The sequence below is a fragment of the Notechis scutatus genome, chromosome 3 (assembly GCF_049901735.1).
Source record: "Notechis scutatus isolate UNSWTSFEM ecotype Mainland chromosome 3, rNotScu1.2, whole genome shotgun sequence".
NCBI lineage: Eukaryota > Metazoa > Chordata > Lepidosauria > Squamata > Elapidae > Notechis > Notechis scutatus.
This window is the reverse complement of record NC_142011.1, coordinates 126417730-126436119: the sequence shown is the minus strand read 5'-3', so window position 1 is coordinate 126436119 and position 18390 is coordinate 126417730. Positions and strand designations below refer to the sequence as shown.

General features: G+C 39.0%; 1 protein-coding gene across 2 annotated transcripts; it reads right to left on the bottom strand.

Moving 5' to 3' along the window:
• Positions 1–842: 842 nt before the first annotated feature.
• On the bottom strand, positions 843–16382 carry OTULINL (OTU deubiquitinase with linear linkage specificity like). 2 transcript variants are annotated; one of them, XM_087961160.1, is made up of 10 exons: positions 16242–16355; positions 12442–12543; positions 9539–9702; positions 7971–8127; positions 6944–6975; positions 6748–6839; positions 4199–4348; positions 3349–3477; positions 2438–2710; positions 843–1131 (listed from the first exon to the last, which is right to left on the bottom strand). In XM_087961160.1, exons 4-10 carry the CDS (start codon positions 8039–8041, stop codon positions 952–954), a joined length of 927 nt encoding a protein of 308 aa, XP_087817286.1. In that variant the 5' UTR covers positions 8042–8127; positions 9539–9702; positions 12442–12543; positions 16242–16355; the 3' UTR covers positions 843–951. The 2 variants fall into 2 exon arrangements, with proteins under 2 accessions (XP_087817286.1, XP_026529210.1); XM_026673425.2 differs by lacking the exon at positions 12442–12543 and having other exon boundaries at positions 16242–16382.
• Between the last annotated feature and the right edge of the window lie 2008 nt (positions 16383–18390).

Below are 18390 nucleotides of genomic sequence, written 5' to 3'. Positions count from 1 at the left end.
TTTTTAGTAAAATAAACAATTTGAGGTAATTTTTTAAGATTTTTGAAGGAACTGATAGAGCGAACAACTTTTGTGCAACAGCTTAAATTCCAATGACTAAGTTCAGAAAATATTGTATAGCCCTTCTGATGTGTAGCAGTAAGCACAAATCAGATAAAGTAGCCAGTGCACTGTAGTTTGTAAGGTATCACACCAAGCTAAAAAAAACAAAGAAACCAAGTTTGAACTTCGTGTTGTATATAAGCAGACATATCTCTTTCTCTCTAATCTCCAGACTTTTGAGTGTTCCAATGTTATAATTTATATTATACATTATGTATTTTACATTATATTTTGCTGAATTCTTTACGTAAAGTGTGAGATGGAGAAAATGTGGAAGCTCTTTTATTAAAGATCCTTCTAATCACTTTTGTCTTAGAATTACTGGAGGTCAAAGAATTATTGTTAAAATTTGTGGCACTTTTGTCTCTAATACATATGGATCAACATCAGAGGTGGTATTCAGCAGGTTCTGACCAGTTCGGGAGAACCGGTAGCGGAAATTTGGAGTAGTTCAGAGAACCGGCAAATACCACCTCTGACTGGAGATTTTACAGTATCCTTCCCCCGTCACGCCCACCAAGCCACACCCACAGAATCGGTAGTAAAAAAATTTGAATCCCACCACTGATCAACATGGAATCTTGTGTCAATTGGTATTATCCAGGTTATACCATAACCTAGAGCCTTCAGCATATTGGTAGTGAGAACTTCACTTTGAAATACATGGTTTCATCATTTTATTCCTCACAAATAAAAAAATTTGGGGGTAGATTCAACTAAAAGATAGCCTGGCCAACAACTGTTTCATACATATTTTTATTTAGCAGAGATATTTCTTAAATACAGCATAACATTCATCTGAACAAATTTCTTCAGAAGAATGTGGAAATATTTGTCAGCCTCAAGTAGTCATATCTTAACAACAGGAATGTGATAATGATGGTCGTCTTCAGTTACAAGGAGGACCTCATGCCAATCCCTCTGATATTCATCTGTGTACGTTTCTAGGAAATCTTTGGTATTAATCTTACACAACCTGTAAACTATTATTTTTACTTCAAGAGAATGTTCGAGAAGAAATAGATCAATCTGTAGAGGAAAAAAAGTGAAACTCACAATCTATAGAAAAGACAAGTTATAATGTACAATTCATGTAAATTAATTCATAATTAAGATGGTCGATTTGGCTACTTTTTTCTCATGTGTATATCTTAGCTTCTGATGCACATGAGTCCATAAAACATATTGATTCAGGAAGGAAGTACAGTAATTCATTTTCCTCTGAACCATGCCAAACCCCTCCCATTTCAAGCAATATATACTTCAAACTAGATCAAAAAATTTGCACTAATTTAGACCTCTAAAAGCAATAAAAATGTGACAAAATATACAAGCAGAGAACCCTGAGGGAAAAAGTTATGGCCAATCAAGTTAATATATTTGTGATATATCAGGTATTTTATTTCTAAAATTAATGGGCAGGGGGATTTCCACTTCCATTCCACACAAAAAAGTGAACTAATTGTGGCAAAAGGTAAAAACAGATTCCCCATATATAATACTTTTTATGAATGAAGGTGAATGTACATGTCCTGGGATAATGTTGCAGGATCCAATCTGGGTCAGTCACCGGGACCAGAGATTTTGTGTCCGAGCTTTTGGACTTGTGCTGGAGCCCAACTTCAGGGAACTTCTCTCTAGCAGAGTGTGTGCTGTTCTGTGAGTGGTATTTATATGGAACCTGTTGTATGTGGCTGTTTAGATGTTGACTGGGGTGTGTTGATTACTGGCTATTAAGTCATTGGCTGTCCAGCCCTCGCCTTATGAGTACTTGCTAAATTGGTAGTAAATCAGCACTCCTGTTGATTGAGTAGGGGCCTGTTTCCCAGGCTTCAATCACTTCCCTGGCTGTTTTTGTACCTCCTCATCCAACAATCTTAGTAGCTGCAAAATTGAATGTTCAAGTTCTGTGAAGATGGGCTCCAGCACGAGTCTGAAAGCTCAGAAGACAAAGACACTGGTCCCAGTGACCAACTCAGATTGGATCCTACAACATTTTTTGTTTTTATGAAACATAAAAAGTCACTGAGAAAAAAAAAACTTTATCTGGTATCAAAAAAACAAACAAAACAAAACTGGAGTGTGTCCAGAAGATGTAGCTTTAGTCCCCTCCATAACTTTTTCTTTCTATATGAAAAATTCAAATTAAAAAAACTTGCAAAATAAGCAGAAAGAGAAAACTGATTTCTTATTAAGCCCTGTGATTTAAAAATACTACATAAAATTTTAGTCTAATACTACTTTTCTTGCTCTGGACAGCATAGAAGTAAATCAGTTTAAGCCTCCTAAGTTCTTTTTTAATGCCAAAATTTATTACATTTCGTTTTGCATTTACCTGATCAAGACCTCTTCTGTCTCCTATTGAGTTCAGATGATTCATCATATAACTTAAAGGATCCAAAGAAGTATCCCGTCTAAAAAGGTCACTAAAAAAGTTTGGAATGCATTCCTGGTTACTGGCCAAGCGTTCATAAGCTTCTATTACTTGATACAGCATGAGGAATTTTATGGCCTCATAGAACTTATGCTCCATGCTTCCACCAGTAAAAAGAGCATTGCAAAAATTCTGTCTTTGAGCTTCATCTTTAATGCCACTGATTTCCATCCACTACAAAAGAGAATAGGATAAGAGAAAATTAGCTCTTCGGATCTAGGGGAACAGTTGTTTTATGTTGGTGAAAATGTTTTTGATATCTTATCTACTCTCAGGAAAATGGATCAGCATAAAAGAGGTAGGCATCACTAGGTTGAGGCACTTGTAATAACCAAGCTGGAGGAAAGAACTTCCAGAAGAAGGAGAAAAAAAAACAAGACTTAGGACAGCAGAGTGAGGACTGAGAAATATTCCCCAAAAATGGACCAAAACCAGCCCCCAAAATGGCCTGAAAATGGGCCATACGGCCTGTTTTTGGCCAGCAGAGTGCTGCAGGAGGCATCCGTCCTGCCACCACCACCACCCCGGGCTGCCACCAGCCCGCAAAGGAAAACTACAATGCTGATCCGGCCCTCGAAGAAATCCAGTTTGACACCCCTGTTCTGAAGCATATTATCAAACATTTTTAAAATTAGCATTTAAAATATTATCTTCAATATTTATATGCTTCCATGACCATCTATTGATTGATCTGAGTTTTAGTTAGCTACTTATGCTTATAGAAATTGCTCCTAATAGTTTACTAGCTAATAATAGTTACAGCATCAGTAAGCTGTAGACTTTTATTTATCCCTTAATATCTACCCACTTACCTGTCCTTTTAATGCTTCAATACATTTACGTAATATTCCTAGTGTATTTGAACCTGTATATTGTTGTGATCCGAAGCTGTACTGTTGGATCCAATTACACCCTTGTGAATAAAGAAGTTTTTCAGGGAGCTGAAAAAAGAAGAGCATTCTTCAGGGGAGAAATTCAACAGGAAATGAAGATACTCTGAATGGCAGATATTCCTTGATGACAATTGAGCCTGGAATTTGGGTCATAAGTGGTTGTGGTCGTAAGTTGACATACAACTGGACTCAATTTTACAACCATTTTTACAAGGGATGTTAAGTGAGTCACCACAATTATTAAGGTAATCATGTAGTTATTGCATGAATTAGATGGTTGTAAGTCTGAAACCAGCCTATCCAATGAGCGTTTTTTGTTGGAAAACAGCAAACACTGCAAAACACGACAATGTGACCATGGATGCTGCAATTCATAATAAATATGAGTCAGTCACTAAGCACCTGAAATTTGATGATGTGACTGTGGAGGTGGTGCATCAGTCATAATTTCAAGAATGGGTTGTAACTTTGACTATTCATTAAGCAACCGGACATAAGTTGAGGATTACTTGTAGGTGAAAGCTTGTAAGTAAGAAGTATGATTCACCTCTGCCTCCTCATCCTAATGTTTCAAAGAGAATATTTACTTCCAAATAAGAGATACTTCCAGTTTATTATATCAAGTTTTTTTCTGAAAAATTGGGAGGTAAGTTACACAGTTCTGCTATACTTGAATTCAAAGTTATCTCCACTTTTATAATAATGCCTTAAAAAAAATCTAAACATTCAAAACATATTTTTTCTGTAGATCATTTATTTTGTGATTTACCTTTAGTATATCTGTGGCCTTAGTCCATGATGGGAGAGGAAGACCTTGGCTGAATATCTGGAATAGCACAGCTCTCAGCAAACAGTACTTATCTCCATTGACTTGTCTTATATATTTTACATGGTATTTCCAAAATAATGTTTTGTAAGACTTTGAGAAAATAAAAAGGGGATAGGTGGGACAAATGACTAGTCAGAGCAATAGTTTAATAACAACAGTAATTGAGAACGTAAAAACTATCCAAAGAATTAAAACATAGGCCACTTGGTCACTTGTGGTACCCAGCATCCTTTTAGTGGCCTTCAGAGTCCCCTTTTCCCTGATAGGTGGGACCAAATGATATTATATTTTCTACAAAGGTAGATTTTTCAAATTAAAATCCGGAATAGCAAAATACCCTATCCATATACCGGTAGCACAAATACCAGTTAAATAAAAGGCTTCAAAACCTGAGCAACAACAAAAGACAGTACTACATTTCCAAAAATGAGAAAAAACAGCTCTGAATCAACACAGTTTTAAAGAGTATTATTATGTTTGTCCTAGGTAAAAGGAATCCAGACTTTAACTGTTTCTCCTGATTAGGCTGCACCCCCTCTTACCCCTGTTAATATATTCTTGTTGTTAATGTTAGCTTCTGCTAATGATGGCAGGAATAAAAAGATTTATAGTGTAGCAAGCAAACCTTTAATTAACAGCAGGAAAGAAGTGTTTATCAAAGTTTAGCATAATGTCTCTCTTTCAAACTGCTCATTTTAAAAATTACACAATTTGCACACCATAATAACAGCTCACAAAACTATTCCCAATTCTCACAAGGTTAATATGCAGTAAGTCAGAATGAATTAAACAAAACAGAAAAAACTGAGGAATGCCAACAGAAATGCAGTCAAAATGAACCCTCTTTGGAAACAAGAAGCTAATCTCAATATTAATTCAGGGAGACCTCAGAAGATCACTAACAAATAGAGCAACTTTACTTAATTGTTCAAGAAGCTGACTCTACTTATTATTCATCCAAGGAATCTCATTTTAGGTCAGCTGAACTCTCTGTCTCCTGCTTTCTAGCATCGTGTCTTAACAACTAGACCAACCTAGCTCTCTTTATTTCAGACAGCACAACTTCCCAAGTTTAAACTTAATTTTATAACTACAGATTATCAATTTTTGTAATCTCTTAGCTCACAGAAATATACATGAAATCATACCCCTCCCCCCATTTTTATCTGCAAAATGAAAATCCTGTGAATTACATTGAACTGAAAGATGTTACATGTCAGGCGCAAGCAACCAGATCCATGTGTGAAAGGTTCAAATTGACCACTTTATTCTACCTCCAAGACTGCTTGTCACCTCCTGGGAAAAAGCAGATAAAGTTCCATGGAAATCAGGTGTGTTTATGTATGTCTATGTGAAATCAGTCCTAGGTCACTTGGAGTTGCATAACAACTCATGGCTAATTCCCTGTGTGGTTCCTTGCCTGGCTGGTAGTTTCCCAACAGTAGCTATGCCAAAGTCACCAAAGCTACATAACTGAATGTGGTACTGAACCTGGGACTTGCCTGTTCTAGGTCCAGCACTCTAAACCAGTGGTCGCCAACCAGTGGGCTGGGGACCACTGGTGGTCCATCAGAAAATTTTGGTGGTCCGCAGAGAAATGTCACCCCCAAAGCACCCCCCAAAGCAATTAATCCAGGCTGCGTAGGAACATAAGGCTGCACCGTCCACATGGCCTACGGGAACACAAGGCTTGCGTTGCTTGCATTGCGAACAACATGAGGTAGTGAGGAGAGGGGGGAAGGGCGGAAGGGGGGAACCTGCCCCACTCGCCTGGCCTGGCCACCGGGCTGCTTCTTTCTGTTTCTTTCTTCTTCTGCTTTTGGCTGCACGCAAGGAGAGCAGCAAAAGTCTTTCTTTCTCTCCCCCAAAGTCCGCCAGAAATGAGTCTTTGGGACCCTGCAAGGCATCCTGCTCCAAGAGGCTGCGCTGGCATGACAAGTCTCACAAAGACTCATTTCTGGTGGAATTTGGGGGAGAGAAAGAAGGACTTCTGCTGCTTCTGCTGCTTTCCTTGCATGAAGCCCAAAGTCTCTCTTTCTCCCTCTGAGAACGGAGCTGGAGATGGTATCCTGCGATCCCAAATAAAGAATGATCGATCGGTAGGAAAATGGGGTGGGGAATTTTCCTGCACACTTTTTGGGGGGATTTTCCCAGGGTCTCTGGTCCATGGGATTTAAAGTTATGAGTTTGGTGGTCCCTGGGGTCCAAAAGGTTGGTGATCCCTGCTCTAAACAGTAACAAGAATAATTAATACTTTTAATCTACAATGTTAAAACTGCATTTAAACATGTCTACATTTTTCTTCCCATTTTGAAAATAGTTCTGAGCTTAACATGAAATTTCAGTAGAGAACACAAGAATTGGTTATGCAACTTTCAGTCTGATATCTCACTTCTTGTACATTGAGATGTTACTGTTGTCCCTACATGAAAGACAGCTGGATTCCCCAGTCATCAAAAAGAACCCCATTTTGTGCTTTGGCAGCTCACCTCTCTCATTTGTTTTGCCTGCTCTGTTTCTCCTTTCCATTCTTTTGCACAGAAAACGAGCAAATCAGTTTCATCCCAAACAGTTCGGTTATCTAAACAAAATGTCAAATATGACTTAATAAAATGAATCTGTTTATATTATTAAAGTTTTTGTTAGCGCACACACATGCAGACATAACAACACCACAGATTTTACTTGTGAATATTCTCTGTAGGTATCTGCTGCACCTGAAATCAAAGAAAAGATCAGCAGTCAGAGCATGTGAAGCAACTAAGATTTCACACAACTTTATATCATTGATAAAACTAGTTGGAGGCTTAGGGATGACAGAAAAGTATTTATTTGTGCAACAAAAGGCTGGGCTCATAAAGTATGGCATGGTATAGTTTGCTTAATCAATTTACTGAATAAATCACATTTTTCCAGGTTCATACAACAGACTATACCATAAACTAAAGCTTACAAACCACACTGGCTGGGAGCATATGATATGTTAAATACCATGGTGGCCTAGTGGTTAGAATGCAGTATTGCAGGCTAACTCTGCTCACTGCCCGGAGTTCGATTCCTTCGATTCTGACTGGCTCAAGGTTGACTTAGCCTTCCATTGTTCCGAGAGCGGTAAAATGAGGACCCAGATTGTTAGGGGCAATATGCTGACTCTGTAAACTGGTTAGAGAGGGCTATAAATCACTTTGGGGCAGTATATAAGTCAAAGTGCTATTGAAAAGCAAAACATCATGTGGCTTTCAAATTAAATGACAGTAATCAATATTCATTAGCTGTGATAGGTAAAGACACTCCATATCTAGGAGTGATATATTTCCCTCTCTTTCTGAGGAAGAGTTATAAGTACCAAGGTTTCTACAGTACAGCCAGCGGAAATTCTAAGTGGGCTTAACTGAACTCCAAATTTTGTAGAAGTGAACTTTTAAGTAGAAATGCTAAGAAAGACACTTTTCCTTGTCCCCAAATTTTGTCAGTAACTACTAAGCATGCTTGGTATCTGCAGAACAAATTGTTGAAAGAAAAAACCCCAGGAGGCAATGATATGGAAATGCAAGAGTCCCAAAAAGGGAATACTCCACAATGAAATATTCTGTTATACTTCTGAGTGTATATTAAATATGTTTGCACTGTAAGGCTCCAAAAACATTTGACTGGATACTATAAATAGAACTCTAGGCAAAATGAATTCTCAGATTTCTCACTTAAAACTAACCTTTTCAGGAGATGAACCAGGTATGCACATAGTTGCCTACAAAACCAAAGGGCAGTAGCAAAAACTGTCATAGTTAACCCAAATTGTTCCTCTGCTGCTTGTAACAGGGAATAGGAGGGGCAGTCAGTTCTTCTTCAAGACTGTACTTCATTTTAGCCTAGAACAGGGAAAGAAGTGATTAAACTTTATGATATTTACATGTTAGCAAATGAAACTTTAAAAAAAAAAGATACAAGAGTTCTCTTCCTTAAAGAATACAAAAATATGCTTTAGGCATCCATTTCAGGCCATGGTTACACAACATGCTGCAGCAGGCAGGGGCTGTGAAATACTTTGAACTGAATCCCCATAAAGGATTCAGTTCAAAGCATAAAGGAAGTATTAAAGATGCTGTTTCTTTCACTTGGATTGCAGCTCAAGATCCACTCTAAAGCACTGCAGAGATCATTTAAAAATACCTGAAGCTGAAAAGTATGTCTGTGTTCACGATAACTGTATATTATTGCCATGGCTATACAAACCCAACTACTGGCTGCCTTTGCAATGAGAAGTCCCAGTGTCTCACGCAAAAGTAGTAGTCTAGTCAGGTTGTTAGCCAAATATGGCCTACGTCTGACCCTGGTATGCCCAGACTCCATAAAGGCACCAAGGCAGGAAGATAATTTTATTAGGATTTATTCAGAATGTTCTGGTTAAAAAGGATTCCTCTCATTTAAAGAGGGTATCCTGAGACCCAGCTTTCAGTCCTTTTTATAGTTAACACATCAAAGGAAATTACAATAGGAAAGTTGATTGGACAGGACAAAAATAACCCCTCATTTGCAAAGAAAATCAGTTACATGGAGTTAAATATACTACACATGACCACACATATACCCATTGAAATGAAGCCTGAGGAAAGCAGGGGCAGAAAATTTAAGATGTTAATGAGGAAAAAAGTCATAAGGTTGTTTGAAGATCACAGAGAGACAAACCAAATACCAATTAGCACTAAGAAACTTTCTCTTATCAGGAGACAAACTCCAGACCTCCCATCCTATCCTGACCTGGGAAACAAAAGCAGTTTTTTTATCTTGAAGATTAGGAATGTTAGAAGTTATCAATCAAACCATTAACATTAAATTTTAAAATGAGAGAAAAATGAGTAGAATTAAAATACAAAATAATTATTTTAGTTAGCAAGTACAACACTACTGCAAAGTCCATGTTGTTGGCACTACAAAGTCCAACCTGGGTGACCCTAAAATGAGAAAGTGACCCAACCTAATCTCAGAATTCCTAAAAATAAGGGCAAATTAATTTTCCTATTTTGGGACTCCAACGCCACACAAACCCAGGAAGAAGATGCAACTTGAAGCTAGCTTTCCCTTTTAATTTATAATACAGGGAAAGAAGAACTAAAAACATTTGAAAATAGGGCTATTCTCAAATGGGAAGTGAGAGGAGGGGAGGGGAGGCTAAGCCTTCCCCTTCCATGGCCCAACTCTGATCTAGCCACTACACATTTGTTTTCTGTTTATTTTTTCAATGTAAAAAGACAAAAAAAAAAAAATCCACGAAATGATAACCTGTTAGCCATTGTGAAGTTGGGTGAAGTTTGTTGAAGGATGGCACTTCTTATGCAGTTAGGGTTCAGTTCCCTTGACAATCTGGCACTGGATCTCCAATCATTTATGCTTCTCTCTCTAGACTGGGTCAGCCGTGTTGTGGGAACCCACTCCCAGAGACAGTCCTTCATAGAAAGAATACAGCATCAGGTATATATATATATAAGGCAATCAGGTCAGCTTCAGATTTTTTTAAAGCATTAAGTATGTAAAAGTTAAGTTTTTTTTAATGTGACATAATTAAAGAAAAGGGAAAATGAGCATAATAAAAGGGTGGATATTGAGTAGGGCAGCTTCTAAGTAAGCAGTCACATTATATCCCTGTGGAGAGTACTTAATTTCCTTCTAGTATCAGAAAAGTGAAAGAAACAAAGGCATAGAAAAAGAAAGGAAAGGATGTTCTGAACAAAAGATGGGATATTAGTTTAATAAATAAACTGGCCAAACACTTGGCAAGCCAGGAAAGAAAATTTGCAATCAATTCTATGGTAAAAAATATCAATCCTGATTCTAACCATTTAGATCGGGGGTGTCAAACTTGTGTCGTCATGGCAGCATCACATAACATATCGGGACTTTTTCCCTCTTCACTAAACCGGGCAGGAACGTGACGCATCTTGTCCGCAGGCCGGGAGTTTGACATTCAACAATTCAACCTTCCTCAAATATTATGGGGCATTTACAACATCTCTATTTTTATACTACCTTTCTATCATATGGAGTTGGCCATTTAAAGTGTGAGCCATTGATTAGTTTACTCCTTTTCCCACTTATACATCAGCAAGAAAGTTTATTACACTTTTTTACTGTGTTGCTTTTTTATTCTCTTTGACTACATAAAGTGGGTATCTTGGGTACCCAGTTTTATGTTTCCTGATGACAGGATAGAAACCCAGGAAGTTGCAGAAATAGAGCAAGGTCTACATTTAGTGATGGGCAACTGGAATCAAGGATCAGCCACAGTTAGAGCTATGAACAGTCAGAAGAAAAGCAAAATGTTTTGACAGTCCTTCCAACAATTATTTTTTTCCACGAACAATACATAATTGTCATAAATAATGCAAGATAAAAGACATTTGAAATTATTACCACATGTTTGCATTGCCTAAGACATTCAGCTGACAGGGATGTGAGAATAAGAAATTTCATGATACATGCAACAGAGGTCAAGGTTAAAAACAATCTCAAATTGTTTTGTTACTGCAAGGCAAGCCAGATAGTTCTATAAGAGGCCTTACTTTTATGTAGCACATAACTTTTGGAATTCTTTCCAAACCCCCTAATAGTAGAATCTATTCTGGGCGGGGTTTTCAAGAGTGTAGTTGGCCACATTCCAGGACACTACCCAATTGTATATTCCTCTACATAAATCTGGCTAATTTTTGAACATGAACTTTTTTTTTTACTGGATTCTTTTGTGCATTCTGCATTCCTTCTGTGAGTTCATATAAAGATCATCGGTAGTTCCTGAATATCTTTGCCATTCCTTATTTCTTTAATGTAAAAGTAAATTTATCATATGCTAAACAATGTCCCCTCTATGCATGCCACAATTACTCTCCCATGATATATATCCCTTGGAGCTGGAAGCTTTGTTACATTAATGCACTGGTGTCAAACTCACGGCATCACATTGCCGTCATGTGATGTTTTTCCTATTCGCCAAGCTGGGGTAGGTGTGGCCTGTACGTGACACATTCAGACCATGAGCCTCCAGTTTGACACCCCTGCATTAATGAATAGCAAACGAGAGGCTTACACATGAATGTAAGATAAGAATTCACAAATTGCATGTCTCCATAAACTGCAACATTTTCAAGGACACTAATAACCATGGGTTTATAACTCTCCCCTTCAAAGAGAGATGAGTTTATAATGATGGGTTTATAATTTTCCCCTTCAAAGAGAGATGCAGGTTCAAACTGTTAGAATAACAATATAATAATAACAAAAACTAAAAGATAACAACTTGATTGGTTATCACAGTTCTTAGTATCCTACATTACAAAATGTTCTCTTTCCTGGCACAGAGAAACAGATTCCTTCCTAAATCTCTAGCTGTTTTCCTTATAACTTGTAAGACAATTATTTGTCAATGGTCCAGTGTGCATATGCTGTACATGCTTATCTTCAATCATTGTAACCTTGTATAAAGGCTTGAGAAGGCATTTTCTTGTGTTGTTCATTCTTTTTAGCAGGATACCAGTGACTCACTGCAATGTGCTAACTTCAATAAAATTATTGTTGGATCCTCTTTAATTGGTATGTTTTTCCACTGCAACTGTCAAGCCAAATTTGGCTTCATTCGATTCCATTTTTTTTTTTTTGGAAAATTAGCCTAACAGACTGAAAGAGTCCTGAACCCCTTTAAATAATTTCTAATTTTGTGTTGGATTAGAAAGCAAACAGAAATCCAGGCCTGAACACAGAACCATATAATTGGGTGGCACTGAGTCCACTACTAAATGCATTATCCCTGACAGATGAGCATTTAGTCCCGGTTGGAATCTATCCAGTGAAGTGAATACTAAGTAGTTGGTTCTACTCTACTGTCAACCTATTCTTACTAGAACTCCTCCTTTTGTAGCTACTGCCTCACTGGGAGTGTTTGCATAGAGACTGAAGAAGAGCTCACCATGAGCAACAGAGAAAAGGACCTCATTTCATCGGATCAACCTAGTGGCCTATATGTTTAATGGCATGCAAATCTTACAACCAAAAATCTAAATTGAGAAATCAAGACAAAAGTCTGTCTACATACTGAACACAGTAAGGAAGAAACAACTACTAGGAAAAAATGGAACCCTAGAGGAGAAGTGATGGCAGCCTATCATTGGAAGAAGGAAAGAACTGAAAAGACTAACCCTGCCATTGGAGCTGAGCCATCAATTTCATACCCTCCCTCTGGAAGAAGACATGCAGACATATGAAGAAGAGTCTTCATCAAGAAGAAGAGTCTTCTGTTCCTGTGACAGAAAGAAAAGTAGTTCAGACTGTCATGGAGAAGAGGAGTCGGCTGGGTGCTCCAAAGAGGAAAAGGAATGTGGTGGGGGTGATTGGTCACTTACTTCTCAGAGAAACAGAATCAGCAATCTGCAGACTAAACAAGCTAAACAAGTTGTCTCCCAGGTGCAAAGATCTAAGACGTGATAGAGGGGTTTACACTTGAGTGTAGGACAAGAAGAAATGATGGAAACTTGTCCAATGTGGAAACAAGGAGGAATTTCCTCACAGTAAAACTATTAAGCAGTGGAACAGCTTGTTTCCGGGAGTTAAGAGCGTTCCATTGCTGGAAGGTTTTTTAAAAAATTGGACAGCCATTTATCAGAAGGTACTAGGACTCCTGCCTTAGGCAGGGGATTGATGTAGAAGCCCTCCAAGGTCCCATTCAATCCTACAATTTTGATTCTTTGAACTTTGATCCAATCTGGTTTGGCCACCAGGACAGAAATTTAGTCTTTGAACTTTTGGACTCGTGCTGGAACCCATCCTCAGGGAAGTTCTCTCTCCCAGGAGGTGTTTAACTTAATTTAAATTCATACTATGTCCAGCATTTTAGAGGGGCAGAGAAGAGGTTTTGAACTTCTATCAAAACCTATCATATTCTGCCCAGTGTTCTCTTGCTATTGCTAAACATTCCCAGTTCTGTAAATTTCTCTCCAGGATTCAGTTATAGTCCTTGATCAACCTAGTTTCTGTTTCTACTTGTCTGATTCTGTATACAATACTCAAGGTATGGTCTGACCAACAAAAATAAAGGTGAACTACTATTTCTTAGAATTCGGGAACTACATTTCTGTTCACGCAGACAAAATTGCATTTATCTTTTCTGCACTCTTATCACATTGCTGATTCATGTTCAGTTTGTAAAAACTACTATTATAAGAACCTGTTTACAAATATTATTTCCAAATGAGGTATCTCCCATTCTATTCCTGTGTATTTGATTTTGTTCCACAAATGGCATTTTTTTCATATTCTGTTAAATTTCTGTTACAATTTTTCCAACTTATCAAACCATATATAAATTATTATAGGATACTATGTATGTCATGGTTTATATCATCTGCAAATATAACAAACAGTCCCTTTACCTCTCCATACCATTATATAATAGAAATGTTGAAGAAATAGAGTCCATGATTGAATGTGATGGTAACTTTTGAATATCTCAATCCAGTTTGATACTGTATTTTTGATCAGTTTGATCACTCTCTGCTTCACTGTAATTCTATCCAACCACAGATAATTAGCTTGAGATTCATCTCTCAAAGAAGAAAAGGGGACTGAAAAAGAACTGTACATGAGCCTGGACTTTGGATTCAGAATTTCAGAAACAAGGAACAGAACCAACAACAGCAGATTTCATTTCTTTGTATTTGCATGCCACACCCATACCATTGTGGTTTTATTAAAAACTGCACAGCTATTTCAAATTTGCAGCTCAACAGGTCTCAAAAGCTGCTGTTTTGTTTGCAACTTCAACTTCAACCTCAATATTTTCTTGATAGAAAACACTTCCTTTCTAAAACAGTACATGAGTACTAGCTAACACCAAGAGACAATTATATCTGAAGAATGCTGTAAAGCTTCTTCCTTACAAAACAGCAAGAAAAGAACAGATTAAGGCAAAACTTTGAAGAAAACTTTTGGATTTTCACAGGGAGGATCCATAGCTTGATGGTTACATGGTTTAATTTTAATCCTCAGCATTTGCAGTTAAATTACCCCAATAGTTCTATGGGTCCTTAGGAATCCATTTTGCTACGAGAATAGAGACTACTAGCCTAGATAAATTAATGATGCCCCCTTTGCGAGGCCTCTTTGCATATGTATTCAATAAAGAATTTTCAAACATGGATTCTCATGTAAATGGCATCAGCCAACAGGCTTGCAGGGATTTTAAAGTTTGCAGAAATCCATATGTTTCAAATCTAAAGAGGAAGAGAGGCAGTTGACCCCAGACAGTGAATAGCAATAGTAATAGCACTTAGACTTATATACTGCTTCACAGTCCTTTACAACCCTCTCTAAGCGGTTTAGAGAGTCAGCATATTGCCCCCAACGATCTGGATCCTCATTTTACCAACCTTGGAAGGCTGGAAGGCTGAGTCAACCTTCAGCCGGTAAGAACTGTCGAACTACTGGCAGCCGGCAGTCAGTAGAATTAGCCTGCGGTACAATAGCTAATGGACTAAATATGGCCAAAGGATTGTTGAGAAGAGGGAGAGGAAAGAACAGAAATCAAGGCAAGGATGAATGTCAAAAAGTCTCCAGAAAGAATGTACAGTTCACTGATGATTGGAAAAGGAGTGTGGCACCTAGCAATTTTGTGTTATAAAGCAGCCTCATGTTCTAAATCTATCCTGTTCTGAAGAAATCCATCTCAAGTATCTTATTATAAAAGCAGGAGGTCAGACTTTATATTCTTCTGCTTGAACTCAGCACATCTTCCACTATCCTATGCTAAAGGAAAATCTCTCCTTGTATCTTAATAAAAAAATAGTGTCAAATCAAATCAGACTAATTTTTGAACTGTGAGTTTCCCCCTGTAGTAGAATGGAAGCAACAGAATTTCATTTTAAATGGGTGCCCGTGTACTCAAAGAAAAAAAAACCGACAAAGATTATCCCATCCCATCCTACCCTATCCTCAATCCTAAAACTACTCCCCCCTCTCTCACACACGAACATGTACACACACCAGACTCATGACTCTGAAATGACTTTTTAAAAAGGCATTTAAAAATATAGTTGATGCAAATGTCCAATCCCATCAATTAAGGCAAACATCCTCATGGAAGAGATTTATCTTAACTGCAGAAATAAAAATCCCTACACTGCATTAGAATAGCCTTCCCTTGCCCAGTCTGTTTCCTGGGCTGGTGGTTATTCCTGTTGGGAACCTTGTGGGTCTTCCCTTATGGGAGTCTTTTCTAAACCAAAGAGATAACCTGCTGCAGGTAGCCAAATTTGTACCCTAAGTTAATTGGTAGGTTCAGATGGCACAGACAACCACACACTGGTGGAGCTAAGGGGTGCAAAGAGGCACTATCATATACATTAGCAGCCTTGGTATTTCTCTTCTTGGGTTTGGGGGGAGTTTATCTATTTCGTTTTTTTCACATATATGGAACTTATCATGGCATTCAATCACGAAGCCCCAACCACAGCCTTTCAGCTTGCTCTGCAAAGCCAACTTCCTCTCCTCCTCTCCCCACAGTCTGAGACTCTGGTAGCTCATTTTTCCGGCCTTCGGAAAGAAGGCATTCGCGAAATCAGCAAAGAAAGTCAGGCAATCCTCTCCCGCCAAACCCAAGCCCATCATCCACACACACACACACACGGGCAACGCCGCCAAAGACGCAACCTGCATATTGGGAGAGATAGCTTGGACGGAAGAACCGACCCTCAACGGGTGACAGAACAGTGCCGGCTATAAAACGGGAGCCCTTGCCAAAGTGAACTCGGAGCGCGAAGCAGGAAGGAAGAGGGGACGAAGAGGCAGAGCCCCGACTTCACTATGCCGCCCCACCGCCTCGCTCCCCGCCGTCCAAAGGGCTCCAAGCAGAGTGGCTTCTCCAGGTCCCTCGACCGCGCTTTTTCTCTCTGGCTTGGCCTGCTGACGGCCGGGAGAAGACTGCCGACGAAGGGCCGATGCTTACCCACTCCGTGGCTGAGCCTGCTGCCTGACCTGCAGCGCTTCTCACCTACTGCTGCTACATGGGCGGCGGCTGAGAAGCGTTAGGCGAGGCTGGCGAAGGCGAAGGCGGCAGGCATTTCGTGGCCTCCGCCCGCTGGCTGATAGACCACGCCACAGCGGCCACGCCTCTCTCGCATATTTATTTATTTATTTTTTTATTTATTTGATTTGCCAATTGTTTACAAGATAATAAGTATAAGTGTATACATAGTTGTGAATACATGAAATGGGTACATATAAGAAAAATAAAAGAAGAATAAGAGAAACAATAGGACAGGGACGGTAGGCACGTTGGTGCGCTTATGCACGCCCCCTATATCCCCGGAGGGAGAACGGGTGGGCTTCTCTGAGGGCGAAGCGGCCTGCGGTTTTGTTTTGTTTTGTTTCTTTTCTTTTTGAAAAACAGAGGTGATGCTCTTCGGAACCCCGTCCGGAAGGATGGAAACTTCCCCGGGTGAATTTGTTTATAATTCTTACCAAATACCCTATTTGTATACTGGGACCCAGATTTTGAAATGCGTTTCTAAATATGGGTAGTCCTCGATATAACAACAGTTCATTTAGTAACGGTTTGAAGTTGCAACGACACTGGAAATGGGGACTTATGACCGTTTTTCACACTTGTGACCGTTGCAGCATCTCCATGGCCACGTGATTTACATTCGGAGGCTTGACAGCTGGTTCATATTTATGGGGGTTGCAGTGCCTGGGGGTCGTCTTTAGTTCAATGGAGAAGCCGGATTCGCTTAAACAACCGTGTTACTAATTTAACAACGGCAGTGATTCCCTTAACAAATGTGGCAAGAAAAGTTGTAAAATGGGAGCAAGCTCACTTCAGACATTTCTCACTTAGCATCATCAATTCTGGGCTCAGTTGTGGTGGTAAGTCGAGGACTACCTGCACAAAGAAACAGTTCAATATAGATTGCCTCGTGGTACGTGCTTGGCTTTCTCATTTATTGCAGTAAGCATGTGAGAGAGAAGAGGGGGCAGGCAGAACGAACCCCCTAGAAAAGCTTATTTTAGCTCAATAAAGCTTGGCAAAGAAGCATCGCAGAGAACGCCTAAGCAGCGACCTGAAGACATCTGATCAGGGTTTGGAATTCCAGCAGGAAGAATCCTTCCAACGAGCAGAACTCTGCAGATCCCCCTCCCCACCAAGTACTTTGAGCCAGTAACTCGCTATAAGCATTGTAGAAAATAATGAAGAACTCAAAGTATGCTTTGCTATTGAATACTTATTCTTGTGTGTACATGCCTTTAAGTCCTTGTTGACTCTTGGGGACTGGCTGGATAAGTCCTCGCAGTTTTCTTGGCGAGGTTTTCTTCAGAAGGACATCAAAAAGTGGAGGGTGAGAACTGAGATGTCTGTTAACTGGCATCTTTTAAAAACATCGCTCTGAGTTGTTTTGCATCATTTATTGCTGTGCTTTGCATTATATTTAATGTACATGTGACATGCAAGCACACATAGTTAATCACTAATACTAATCTTTCTGAAATAGGCTAAACTCAGAAATGAGAGTTTGGAAAGTCATTCACTCTACAGGTAGTCAGTCCTGTAGATAGGAAGGGTAGACTATGCATAAATGCAACTACAGATAGTCCTTGACTTACACCCATTTGTGTAATGACCGTTCGAAGTTACAACACTGAAAAAAATTATGGCCATTTTTTACATTTTACAACCTTTGCAGCATCCCCATGGGCATGTGATCAAAACTCAGATGCTTGCCAACTGATTCATATTTATGACTGTTGCAGTGTCCCGGAGTCAGGTGATCACCTTTTGCGACCTTCTGACAAGCAAAGTCAATGGGGAAGCCAGGTTTACTTAACAACCATGTTACTAACTTAACAACTGCAGTGATTCACTTAACAAACGTGGCAAGTAATAATTGTGAAATGGGGCAAAACTCACTTAGAAATTTTGGGCTCACTTGTGGTCATAAATCGAGGACTACCTGTACTCTTCTACCCGCATAGAAATTTGAAGCTTCCCTAGCAGATTAGTCTGCTGGATTCATGGAAAAGGCATCTGCCAATGGCTATTAGCCTGTGAACATAAATGACACCAGACAAAATACGTTTAATCGTATTTAAGATGCTTT